Source organism: Panthera onca, chromosome D1 (genome assembly GCF_046562875.1).
Source record: "Panthera onca isolate mPanOnc1 chromosome D1, mPanOnc1 haplotype 2, whole genome shotgun sequence".
Lineage (NCBI taxonomy): Eukaryota > Metazoa > Chordata > Mammalia > Carnivora > Felidae > Panthera > Panthera onca.
This window is the reverse complement of record NC_138348.1, coordinates 84,170,521-84,182,595: the sequence shown is the minus strand read 5'-3', so window position 1 is coordinate 84,182,595 and position 12,075 is coordinate 84,170,521. Positions and strand designations below refer to the sequence as shown.

Genomic DNA, 12,075 nt, shown 5'->3' with positions numbered 1-12,075 from the left:
GGGGCCGCAGTCAGACCTGATGTCTGCCCCCAGCCCACCACTGGGGCCACAGTCAGACGCTCCTAGGGGCGTGATTCACTGTGGGGTGGTATGGCCCATCTGGGCTACTTGCACACTGCCAGGCTTGTGATGCTGGGGATCTGGCATATTAGCTGGGGTGGATCGGCATGGTGCACAGGGGTGGGAGGGGCAGGCTCAGCTCGCTTTTCCTTTGGAGATCTGCTTCGGTAGGGTTCCTCCGGCACCGGGAGGGAGTCAGACCCGCCAGAGGGATGGGTCTGCAGAAGCACAGCGTTGGGTGTCTGTGCGGTGCAAGCAAGTTCCCTGGCAGGAACTGGTTCCCTTTGGGATTTTGGCTGGGGGATGGGCAAGGGAGATGGCGCTGGCGAGCGCCTTTGTTCCCTGCCAAGCTGAGCTCTGTCGTCCGGGGCTCAACAACTCTCTCTCCTGTTGTCCTCCAGCCCTCCAGTTCTCTGAGCAGAGCTGTTAGCTTATAACCTTCCAGATGTCAAGTCCTACTTGCTGTCGGAACACACTCCGTCTGGCACCTGTGCTTTTGCAAGCCAGACTCGGGAGCTCTACTTGGCTGGCGGGCCGCCCCTCTGCCCCGGCTCCCTCCTGCCAGTCTGTGGAGCACGCACCACCTCCCCGCCCTTCCTATCCTCTTCCGTGAGCCTCTCGTCTGTGCCTGGCTCCGGAGATTACATTCTGCTAGTCTTCTGGTGGTTTTCTGGGTTATTTAGGCAGGTGTAGGTGGAATCTAAGTGATAAGCAGGACGTGCAGTGAGCCCAGCATCCTCCTACGCTGCCATCTTCCCAGGATCCCCCATACCTGCTTTCAGAATTTTCTCTTTATCCTTGTATTTTGCCAGTTTCACTATGATATGTCATGCAGAAGATGGATTCAAGTTATGTCTGAAGGATGTTCTCTGTGCCTCTTGGATTTCAATGCCTGTTTCCTTCCCCAGATAGGGAAGTTCTCAGCTATGATTTTTTTGAGTACACCTTCAGCCCCTTTCTGTCTCTCTTCTTCTGGAATTCATATGATATGGATATTGTTCCATTTGATTGCATCACTTATTTCTCTAGTTCTCCTCTCATACCCTGAATTTTTTTCTCTCTTTTTCTCAGCTTCCTCTTTTCCATAATTTTATCTTCTAATTCACCTATTCTCTCCTCTGACTCTTCAATCCGTGCTATGGCCGCCTCTATTTTATTTTGCATCTCATTTATAGCATTTTTTAGCTCCTCATGACTATTTCTTAGTCCCTTGATCTCTGTAGTAATAGACTCTCTTCTGTCCTCTGTGCTTTTTTCAAACCCAGCGATTAATTTTATGACTATTATTCTAAATTTTTGTTCTGTTATATTGCCTAAATCGTTTTTTATCAATTCATTAGCTGTCGCTACTTCCTGGAGTTTCTTTTTAGGAGAATTCTTCCATTTCACTATTTGGGGTAGTCCCTGCTGTGGCTCCGAACTGCTGGGCACTTCCCCTGTGCTGTCCAGAGTAACTTGTGTTGGTGGGTGGGGCACAGTCAGATCTGATGTCTGCCCCCAGCCCACCGCTGGGTCCACAGTCAGACTGGTGTGTACCTTATCTTCCCCTCTCCCAGGGGCAAGGACTCACTGTGGAGTGGTGTGGCTCCTGTCTGAGCCACTTGCCCACTGCCAGGCTTGTGGTGCTGCTTCTATGGGATCTGGCGTATTAGCCAGGGTGGGTCCGCAAGGTGCACAGGGGTGGGAGGGGCAGGCACAGCTGGCTTTGCTGTTGGTGGTCCCCTGCATGAGGAGCCCTGCAGCATTGGGAGAGAGGCAGGCTGGTCGGAGGGATGGATCCACAGAAGCACAGTGTTGGGCATTTTTGCAGTGCAAGCAAGTTCAGTGATAGGAACTGGTTCCCTTTGGAATTTAGGCTGGGGGATGGGAGAGGGATATTGCACTTGCCAGCGCCTTTGTTCACCTGCCAAACTGAGCTCTGTCTTCCAGGACTCAACAACTTTCCCTCCTGGTGTCCTCTCGCCCTCCCCACTCTCTGAGAGCAGAGCTATTGACTTTTAACATTCCAGATGTTAAGTCCTGCTGGCTGTCAGACCCACAGAATCCAGCCCCTCCACCTTTGTGAGCCAGACTTTGGGGCTCTGCCTTGCTGGGCGGGCTGCCCCTCCACTGCCCTGGTTCTCTACTGCCAGTCTGTGTAGCATACACTGCCTCTCTGCCCTTCCTACCCTCTTCTGTGGGCCTCTTGGCTCAGGGGAGTCTGTTCTGCTAGTGTTCTGGTGATTTTCTGGGTTAGTTAGGCAGATGTGGGTGGAATCTAAGTGATCAGCTGGACGAGGTGAGCCCAGCGTCTTCCTATGCCTCCATCTTCTATCTCTGACTACTATAAATATTAAGACTACTTTTGTGTTTATATTCGTGACTGAAATATCTTAGTCATATTTTGGTACCAAGTTTTAGGACCCCCAGAAATGATTTGGGAAGTAAAGTTTGTGTAAGCCTGGTATTATTTCTTACATGTTTGGTAGATTTCCTTAGTTGAACCATGTAGGGCTAACATTTTTTTGTGTGTGTGTGGGAAGGTTTGTAAGTGTGAATTAAAATCCTTCAAGATTAAAGTACTATTCAGATTTTGTTTCTTTAAAAGTTGGCTTTCATAAAATATGTTTTTCTGGGAATTTTTCCATTTCATCTGAATTTTCAATGTATTATGTTTGATTGCTCCTTTTTATGTTTCACTGGAATATTACCAATTTATTAATCTTTCAAAGAATCAATGGTTGGCTGTGACTTTTACTGTATTATATAGTTCTTTTCTGTTTCATTTCTGCCATTGCCATTATTATTATTATTATTATTATTATTTTGTTCTTTTGTGAAATCCTGTACTATCTTTGCAAATTTCTTATAGATCTGAAACTAATTTTTTAATTTTTTTAATTTTTTAATTTTTGTTAATGTTTATTTATTTTTGAGAGAGAGAGAGACAGAGCATGAGTGGCGGAAGAGCAGAGAGGAAGACACAGAATCTGAAGCAGGCTCCAGGCTCTGAGCTGTCAGCACAGAGCCTAATGTGGGGCTCAAACTCACGAACCATGAGGTCATGACCTGAGCCAAAGTCAGACATTTAATCGATGGAGCCACCCAGGCAACCAATCTGAAACTTTTTTAAAATAAAAATATATTGGGACATCTAGGTGGCTCAGTCAGTTAAGCATCTGACTTCGGCTAATGTCATGATCTTGCAGTTCATGGGTTCAAGCCCCATGTCAGGATGTCTGCTGTCAACACAGAGCCCACTTTGTTGTTTTTTTTTTTTTTTATTTTTTTTTTTCAACGTTTTTTATTTATTTTTGGGACAGAGAGAGACAGAGCATGAACGGGGGAGGGGCAGAGAGAGAGGGAGACACAGAATTGGAAACAGGCTCCAGGCTCCGAGCCATCAGCCCAGAGCCTGACGCGGGGCTCGAACTCACGGACCGCGAGATCGTGACCTGGCTGAAGTCGGACGCTTAACCGACTGCGCCACCCAGGCGCCCCATCACAGAGCCCACTTTGGATCCTCTGTCGCCCTCTCACTCTGCCTCTCCCCCACTCACATGATAAAAATAAATAAACCTTAAAATAAAATAAGATAAAATAAAATAAAATAAAATATTAAGCATTTAAAATATCTTTCTAACATATATTACTTTAATGGTCCAAATTCTAAATACTAATAATTTCCCATCACCTAGTTCTATTGTTTTGCTTTTTAAAGATTTTTATTCAAGTATAATTAACATCCAGTGTTATGTTAGTTTTAGATGTTCAATATAATGATTCACCAATTAGATACATTTCTCAGTGCTCATGAAGATGAGAGTACTCTCAGTCCCCATCACCTATTTCACCCATTCCTCCACTCACCTTCCTTCTGGCAACCACTAGTTTGTTCTCTGTATGTAAGAGTCTGTTTTCTCACTTGTATCTATTTTTCTTTGTTAATTTGTTTTGTTATTTAAATTTCACATATGAACGACATCATATGGTATCTTTCTGTATGACTTATTTCACTTAGCATTAATACCTTCTAGGTATTACATCCATGTTGATGCAAATTGTAAGATCTCATTCTTTTTTATGGCTGAGTAATATTCCATTCACTCAACTTCCTTATCCATTCACCTATCCATGGGTACTTGGGTTGCTATCATATCTTGGCTATTATAAATAATGCTGTAATAAACATAGAGATACATATATTTTTTTTTTAATTAATGTTTTGTTTTCTTTGGGTAAATACCTAGTAGTGCAATTACTGGATCATATATTAATTCTATTTTAAATCTTTTTTTAAAAAGTTTATTTATTTTGAGAGAGGCAGACAGTGCAAGTGGGAGAGGGGCAGAGAGAGAGAGGGAAGAGAGAGAATCTTAAGCAGGTTCCATACTGCCAGCACTGAACCAGACAGGGGACTTATAACCACAAAGTGTGAGATCATGACCTGAGCCAATATCGAGAGCTGTATGCTTAACCCACTGAGCCACCCAGGTGCCCCTCCATTTTAAATTTTTGGAGGAAACTCCATACTGATTTCCAGAGTAGCTATACCAATTTACATTCCCGCCAACAGTGCATGAGGGTTTTGTTTTATCCACATCCTTGGCAACACTTGCTATTTATTGTTTATTTGTTTTTTAAATTTTTTGATAATAGCCATTCTGAAAGTGTAAAGTGTTTTGTTTGTTCTACTTTTTATCTTAGTAGTTATCTTCTTTCTTTTTATTCTTTTTTAACATATGAATTGAAATTATATTTTCATTTAAATTTGAATTTGGCTGTATCCCATAAGTTTAAAACATTTATTGACGTGAAATTCACATTAACATAAAATTAACCATTTTAAAAGTTATTTTAAGTTTATTTATTTTCAGAGATAGATAAATGAGTGCATGTGTGTAAGCAGGGGAGGGGCAAGGAGAGAGGGTTAGAGAGAATCCCAAGCGGGCTCCACACTGTCAGTGCAGAGCCTGATGCAGAGATTGAACTCACAAGCCATGAGATCATGACCTGAGCCAAAATCAAGAGTCAGACAACCAACTGAGCCAACCAGGTGCCCCTAAAATTAACCATTTTAAAGTGAACAATTCAGAGGCATTTAGTACATTTACAATGAATGGAACCATTCCTCATCTAGTTCCAAAACACTTTTATAACCCTAAAAGGAAACCCTGTACCCATTAAGCAGTTACTTCCCCATCTTCCCCTCCCCTCAGCCCCTGAAAAACAATAATCTCCTTGTGTCAATGGATTTGTCTATTCTGGATATATATGCTTTAAGTTTTTATATGTTTTATTTTCAACACCAATGAATTCAAATATGTTTTAATTTCCCTCATGATTTTTGCTTTGGCCTCTGGGTTACTTAGAAGTGTACATGTTTCATAATTTCCAAATATTTGGCTACTTTATACTATTTTTTGTTATCAATTGTTTTTTTTTTTTTTTTGCATTGTGGTCTGAGAACTTTAAAATACAACACTTGTTTAGTCCACCATGGGGTAAAATTTATAAAGATTATTATGTATACTTGAAAGAACAGGTATATTCTGCATGTATTTTAGATCAATTTTCTACATGTGTCAATTAGTTCAACTTTATTAATCACCTTATTTTAAATATTGTGTCTTTATTGATTCCTGTGTACTTTACCTATTAGCTATTGAAACATTGTGTGAATGTTTTAGACTATGGTTGTGAATTTTATTTCTCCTGTTATTTCATCAATTTTGCTTATATATTCTGAATCTATACTTTTACTTTCTTAATATATCATTATCATTCAGAGTAGATTAAGATTTTTATCATCAGGAGGTGTTTCACTTTACCTCTAGTAGTGCTCCTTACCTTAAACGTCAACATTTTCTGACATAGCAACTTCATTTTGCTTATGGTTTATCTATTCTTTTTATGTTCTTTCTTTTATTTTGTTTGATGTCTTTATAGATTGTTTTCCTATAAATATCATATAACTGCTTTATTTAACATGCAGTCCAGAAATTTTAATTTTTTTAACTGGAGCATTTCGGAGGCCCTAATTTTATATGTTGGACCATTTTGCCATATACCTTTTGTCTCTTCCTGTCTTGTGTGCTTCTCATTCTTCTTTCCTCTCAGCTTAATTTTGAAAACTTTCTCTCCTATTATTCAGTTTAGTAATTCTATATTTAGCTATATTCTCTATTTATTGTATCTAATCTGCTATTCAAAACATTTGTTAAATCCTTAATTTTAATTATTATAATTTTTAGTTCTAGAATTTTCATTATATAATTTTAGATGTTTTTTATAGCTTCCTTTTTTTTTTTTTTACAAAATTCTAGGTCGTTTCTTTGAACTCTATGAAAATACTAATTTAATAAGCATAATTATTTTAAAGCCTGTGACTTGTAAATCCATTATCTGCATCACCTGTGCATCTATTCTTATTGTCTTTTGTTCCTCTTTTGTATTGTATTGTGTTATATTTATAGTATTTTATTTTATTTTATTTTATTTTGTTGTCTTCCCCACATCATCTGCTTGATTATTTTTTGTTGAGTTCCAGAAATTATATATGAAAAATGCTAAAAATAATTCAAAGCCTAAAATGATGTTAGAGGGTTTACATCCACCTCTGTATTGATTAGTTACACTAGTAATCACCTTACTACAATTATGAGGACTGAAATGATTTGAATCAAGGCTTCCATCCAATGGCTGGACTATTTCTTGTTTATTCTTCTCCTTAGGTGTAGCCCCTCAGGATCACAACCCAGAGTGTAAATTATTTAGTAAGATTCCATGGTATCTAGCTTTTGTTCCCCTAAACTTATGAAAGGTTCTGCTCAGCTTCTCAGCCACCTCTTTCTAAATAAGCAGATGCCTCTAGTGGAAAAATTGTCTCAATATCTTCTTGTCTCTCAGTTTTCTTTTCCTAGATGTTAGTTCTGTCATTCATCATTGTATTGCAAGCCGATTTAAAAAAAAATGTGTAGCTTTTATAACTGTTCTTAGCATTAGTATTCATCTTTACGACCTAGTAGTTACCTCTGGAAACAGAACAACAGCTTAAAAAAAAAAAAACTGCAGCAAAATATATCATGGGGCATTAAAGGGTTGGTTCGTGTTTTTCTCTGTCATCCCTAAACTAGTTACAGCTTGGTAGAACATATCCCAGTCTAAACTCACTTCCACTTTCAGTGCCACAAAACATTGAGTCTTGCTCTCGCTCCCAAAAGTGCCTTAGGTTTTCCCTTGCCTGTGTGAATCTGTTCCTATGTCTCAAGATTCCATCCTTTTCAGAACTGGAATTATGGGTTTGTGTTCATCAATGGACGTAACCTTGGGCGATATTCAATTATTGGACCTCAGGAAACACTTTACCTCCCTGGTACCTGGCTTCATCCAAGAGACAATGAGGTGAGTCCTCCCATCCCTTTTATGTTTTATAAACATTAAAATCTGCCTTCATGCCCAGAATGCAATTCAGGGTTTTTTTCCATTCTGTACTGAATAGGCTTACCCTTTCTTACTGTCAACGTTTCTTTTCTTCATAGATCATCCTGTTTGAGAAAAGGAAGAGTGGTTCATACATCCAAACTATAGATGAACCCAAGCTGTAATACTGTGTTATGACACATTTCTTAGATTGTTGGAACTCATCTACAAGCAGTTTTTTTGTAGGAAGATTTATGTTGAGAAAATCAGTGTTGCCTACAATAGCAGAAATGTAAAAAGAACCTAAAAACTCAACAGGGAAATTGTTATAAGTATACTATATCCATGTCATGCCTATTTTAGGCTTTAACAAGTCTTCAACATCTTCAATGACTGATTTACCCAGTTAGATGCCTAATCCTTAGCATATTCTTATTCTCTAATCAGGTGTGCTTTTAGGCATATATGAATAAAATAGCACCAAATTTTATTTATGTTTGTTCCTACTCAGGTGGGAGGGAAAAAAAAAGAGTCTCTGGCCTAAGAGAGAATAAGGATTACTGCTCTATGTCAGAGAAAGTACTGTATATGCTGATGGGCAAATTCCTGATGTGTGTGTGTGTGTGTGTGTGTGTGTGTGTGTGTGTGTGCATGTAGGTGGGAGGAATACAAGGCACCAGGAACAATGTCTTCAGGCATTTCCCTACACCCTGTGTGTCTCCAAGGTGATATGGTAGATCACACCCAACCAGAGAAGGTATAGCAATTTGGTTGCTGGGTACTGATGGGTATGACAGCAAAGCCTGGAATTGAGTACTCTGTGTCTTTTTATTCCTCAGCTATATGTATATAGTCAAACCTCTTACTGATAGTGAACAAATATTAGTCCAGTGAATTTCCTCAAATGATGCCATGGGAAACTAATCACATTTTTTATAATCAACTTATAGCACTTAACCTAAATTCAAACCATTGCACTATAATAATATCTGATCACTTAGTTAGATATGGTGCCTAAGGTCTCTAAGAAATTTAGCAAATAATCTGGTGTCAAAAGGAAGAAAGGAACCTGCCTACTTGGGATGAGGACAGAGGAGCCAGATGATTTTCTTTCTCAATAATCTGACTGGCTGGCTCACTGAAGGAGAATTCTATCATGCACCCACACAATTTCTACATAAAAATTTATTCTCTGGGCTGTCAACTCAAACTCATAAAATCTATGGATATACTATAGACCAAAAGAGAAAAACAGAAATAATAATCATGAAGATCATAGTATGTGTTATATTTCAGATGAGGTATATACATTATTTCTAATCTTAGCAACCATGTAGCTTTTCCACTTTGTAGATGGAGAAACCAAGGTTCAAAGAAGTGTTTGAATACATGTCTCTCTATTTACATCTGTTCTTCTGTTATTATACCTCAGCTTCATACCTACATCAGTCTTTTCCAAATATTAATGCAACAATACTATCCAGAAGATGTAATCTTTTCAGTGTGCTTACAGAAAAGTGCTCACAGCTTAGAACACTTTACCCAGCAAAACTGTCCAAGAAAAACAAAACAGAATTTAAACCTTTTAGACAAGTGCCAAAAGGTTTTATCATCAAAAGATCCATTTGGGCACCAGAATGGCTCAGTGGGTTAATCATCCTACTTCGGCTTAGGTCATGATCTCACGGTTTGTGAGTTTGAGCCCTGCATCAGGCTCTGTGCTGACAGCTCATAGCCTGGAGCCTGTTCCAGATTCTCTGTGTGTGTGTCTCTCTCTGCCCCTCCCCTGCTCACACTCTGTCTCTCCCTCACTCAAGAATAAATAAACATATAAAAAAAAAGAAAAAGCTATGTTATAAAGGGAATTCTGAGGCAGATTTTCTCAATTGGGGTTCCATAAGATAACACCTTACAGAAAATGTTTTCAATGACTAGTTTCTTATCGTTTCTTATTTCTTATCGATGCATGTTAGGAAAGTTAATTCTATACAGACCACAGGTGCCTTAGGGCATTACAGCTTAAGTCTCTCTGGGAACCTCAGCTAAGAAAAGATATTCTAAGGCCTGTTCTGTCAGCAGAAAGAAAATAACCCCAGTGGGAATGTTTGAGGTTCAAGAAAAAATGTGAAGTAAGGAAGGATGTTGACAAATATTCAAATACATGTAAACAAACATTAATTGAATAAAAAATATACTAATGTCTAATTTGAGGGCAAAATCTATATAAATTATAAGACCAGGAGAAAATATCTAAGGTGAGATGCTGTGACTGCAAAAAGAGAGAGAGAGAGAGAGAGAGAGAGAGAACGAGCGCTAAAGTTTCTGTAATGCTCAGATCTTAACTTTAGACTTTATTATCTAGGGGCTGCCTGGCTGGCTTAGTCAGTAAAGCATGTGACTCTTGGTCTCAGAGTCATGAGTTTAAGCCCCATATTGGACATGGACCCTACTTAAAAAAAAAGTCTAAAGGGTATAAATAGAATGAGGGGAAAAAAACAACTAAAAATGTAACCAATAAAAGGTAAAAAGGAGTGAATAAAGTTAAAAATGAGTATGAGGGACACCTGCGTGGCTCAGTGGGTTAAGCATCCAACTTCAGCTCAGGTCATGATCCCATGGTTTGTAAGCTCCACACAGGGCTCTCTGCTGTCAGTGCAGAGCCCACTTAGGATTCTCTGTCTCCCTCTCTCTCTCTGCCCCTCCCCTGCTTGTCCTCTGTCTCTCTCTCTCCCCTCTCCCAAAGATAAACAAAAATTAACAAAATAGGTACAAATAGAAAGTACATATTAAGATAGTAGAAATAAATACAAATATATTAGCAACCATAGCAAATTTTGTAAATGTACTAAATCTTCCAACTAAAAGGTAAAAGTTGTAAGACACGATAAAAATGAAATAAATAGATTTATAAGAGATACACCTTTAACCTGGTACACAAAATGATAGAAAGTTAAGATAAAAATATACCATGCATGAATTAGCAGAGAGAAAAATTAAATGATCCCATTTACAATGACATTGAAAAGAATAAAATACCAAGAATATATTTAACCATGGAAACAAAAAACCTGAACTTTGAAAACTGTACGATATTGATGAAAGAAATTGAAGACAACACAAATAAATGGAAAAATATACTATGCTCATGAATTGGAAGAATTAATATTAACTGTCCTTACTACCCAAAGCAATCTACAAATTCAATGCAGTCCCTATCAAAATACTGATAGCACTTTTCACAAAACTAGAACCAAGAATCCCAAAATTTTTATGAAACCACAAAGACCCCCAACTAGCCAAAGCAATCTTGAGAAAGAAGAACAAAGATGGAGATATCACAATCCAAGATTTCAAACTATATTACAAAGCTATAGTAATCTGAATGGAACTGGCATAAAAATAAACACACAGACCAATAGAATAAAATAGAGAGCCCAGAGATAAACTCAAGCTTGTATGGCCAAGTAATTTACAACAAAGGTAACAAAAATATGCAATGGGGAAAAGACAGTCTCTCTATAAATGATGTTGGAAAAGTTTGACAGCTTCTTGCAAAAGAATGCAACTGGACCATTGTCTTACACTACATATAAAAGTAAACGCAAAATGGATTAAAGATGTAAATGTAAGACCTGAAATCATAAAACTAAAAGAAAACATAGGTTGTAAACTTTTGGAATCGGTCTTAGCAATATTTTCTAGATATGTCTCCCCAGGTGAGGGAAACAAAAGCAAACATAAACAACCAGGACTTTACCAAACTAAACAATTTTGCACAACAAAGGAAACGACAAAAAAAAAAAAAAAGGGCAACCTACTAAATGGGAGAAAATATTTGCAAATGATATAGCTGATAAGGAGTTAATTTCAAAATATATAAAGAACTCACACAACTTAACACCAAGAAACCAAATGATCTGATTTAAAAATGGGCAGAGGACCATAAATAAGTGTTTTGCCAAAGAAAGATACAGATGGCCAACAGACACATGAAAAGATGCTCAATGTCACTAATCACAAGGGAAATGCAAATCAAAACCATGATGAGATATCACTTTACAACAGTCAGAATGGCTAGCATCAAAAACAAACAAGAAGTACCAAGGGTCAGTGAGGATGTGGAGAAAAGGGAACCTTCGTGCATTTTTGGTGGGAGGGTAAATTTCTTGCAGCTACTATGAAAACAGTATGGAGGTTCCTCAAAAAAAAAATTAAAATAGAAATACCATATGATCCAGTAATTCCACTACTTGGTATTTACCTGAAGAAAACAAAAACAGTAATTTGAAAAAATATGTGCACCTTTGTGTTTATTGCAACACTATTTACAATAGCCAGGATATGGAAGCAACACATGTCCATGGATAGATGAATGTATAAAGAAGAAGTGGTGTAAATATACAATGGAGTATTATGCAGCCATAAAAGGTTGAAATCTTGCCAGTCACAATGTCATAGATAGACCTAGAGGGTATTATGCTAAGTGAAATAAGACAAAGAAAGACAAATGCCATATGATTTCATGTACATGTGGAATCTAAAAAACAAAATAAGTGCACAAACAGAAACAGACTCATAAATACAGAGAACAAATTGGTAGTTGCTAGAGGAGAG

The 12,075-nt window shown here is 38.1% G+C and overlaps 1 protein-coding gene across 1 annotated transcript in view; it reads left to right on the top strand.

Annotated features, from left to right (window-relative positions):
* Nucleotides 1–7,951, top strand: part of LOC132676566 (beta-galactosidase-1-like protein 3) — a 59,429-nt gene extending 51,478 nt beyond the window's left edge. Inside the window, 2 exon segments of the mRNA XM_078432966.2 lie at nucleotides 7,327–7,443; nucleotides 7,581–7,951. Coding sequence (XP_078289092.1) covers nucleotides 7,327–7,443; nucleotides 7,581–7,646 — 183 coding nt within the window. The 3' untranslated portion in view covers nucleotides 7,647–7,951.
* The last annotated feature ends 4,124 nt before the right edge of the window (nucleotides 7,952–12,075 follow it).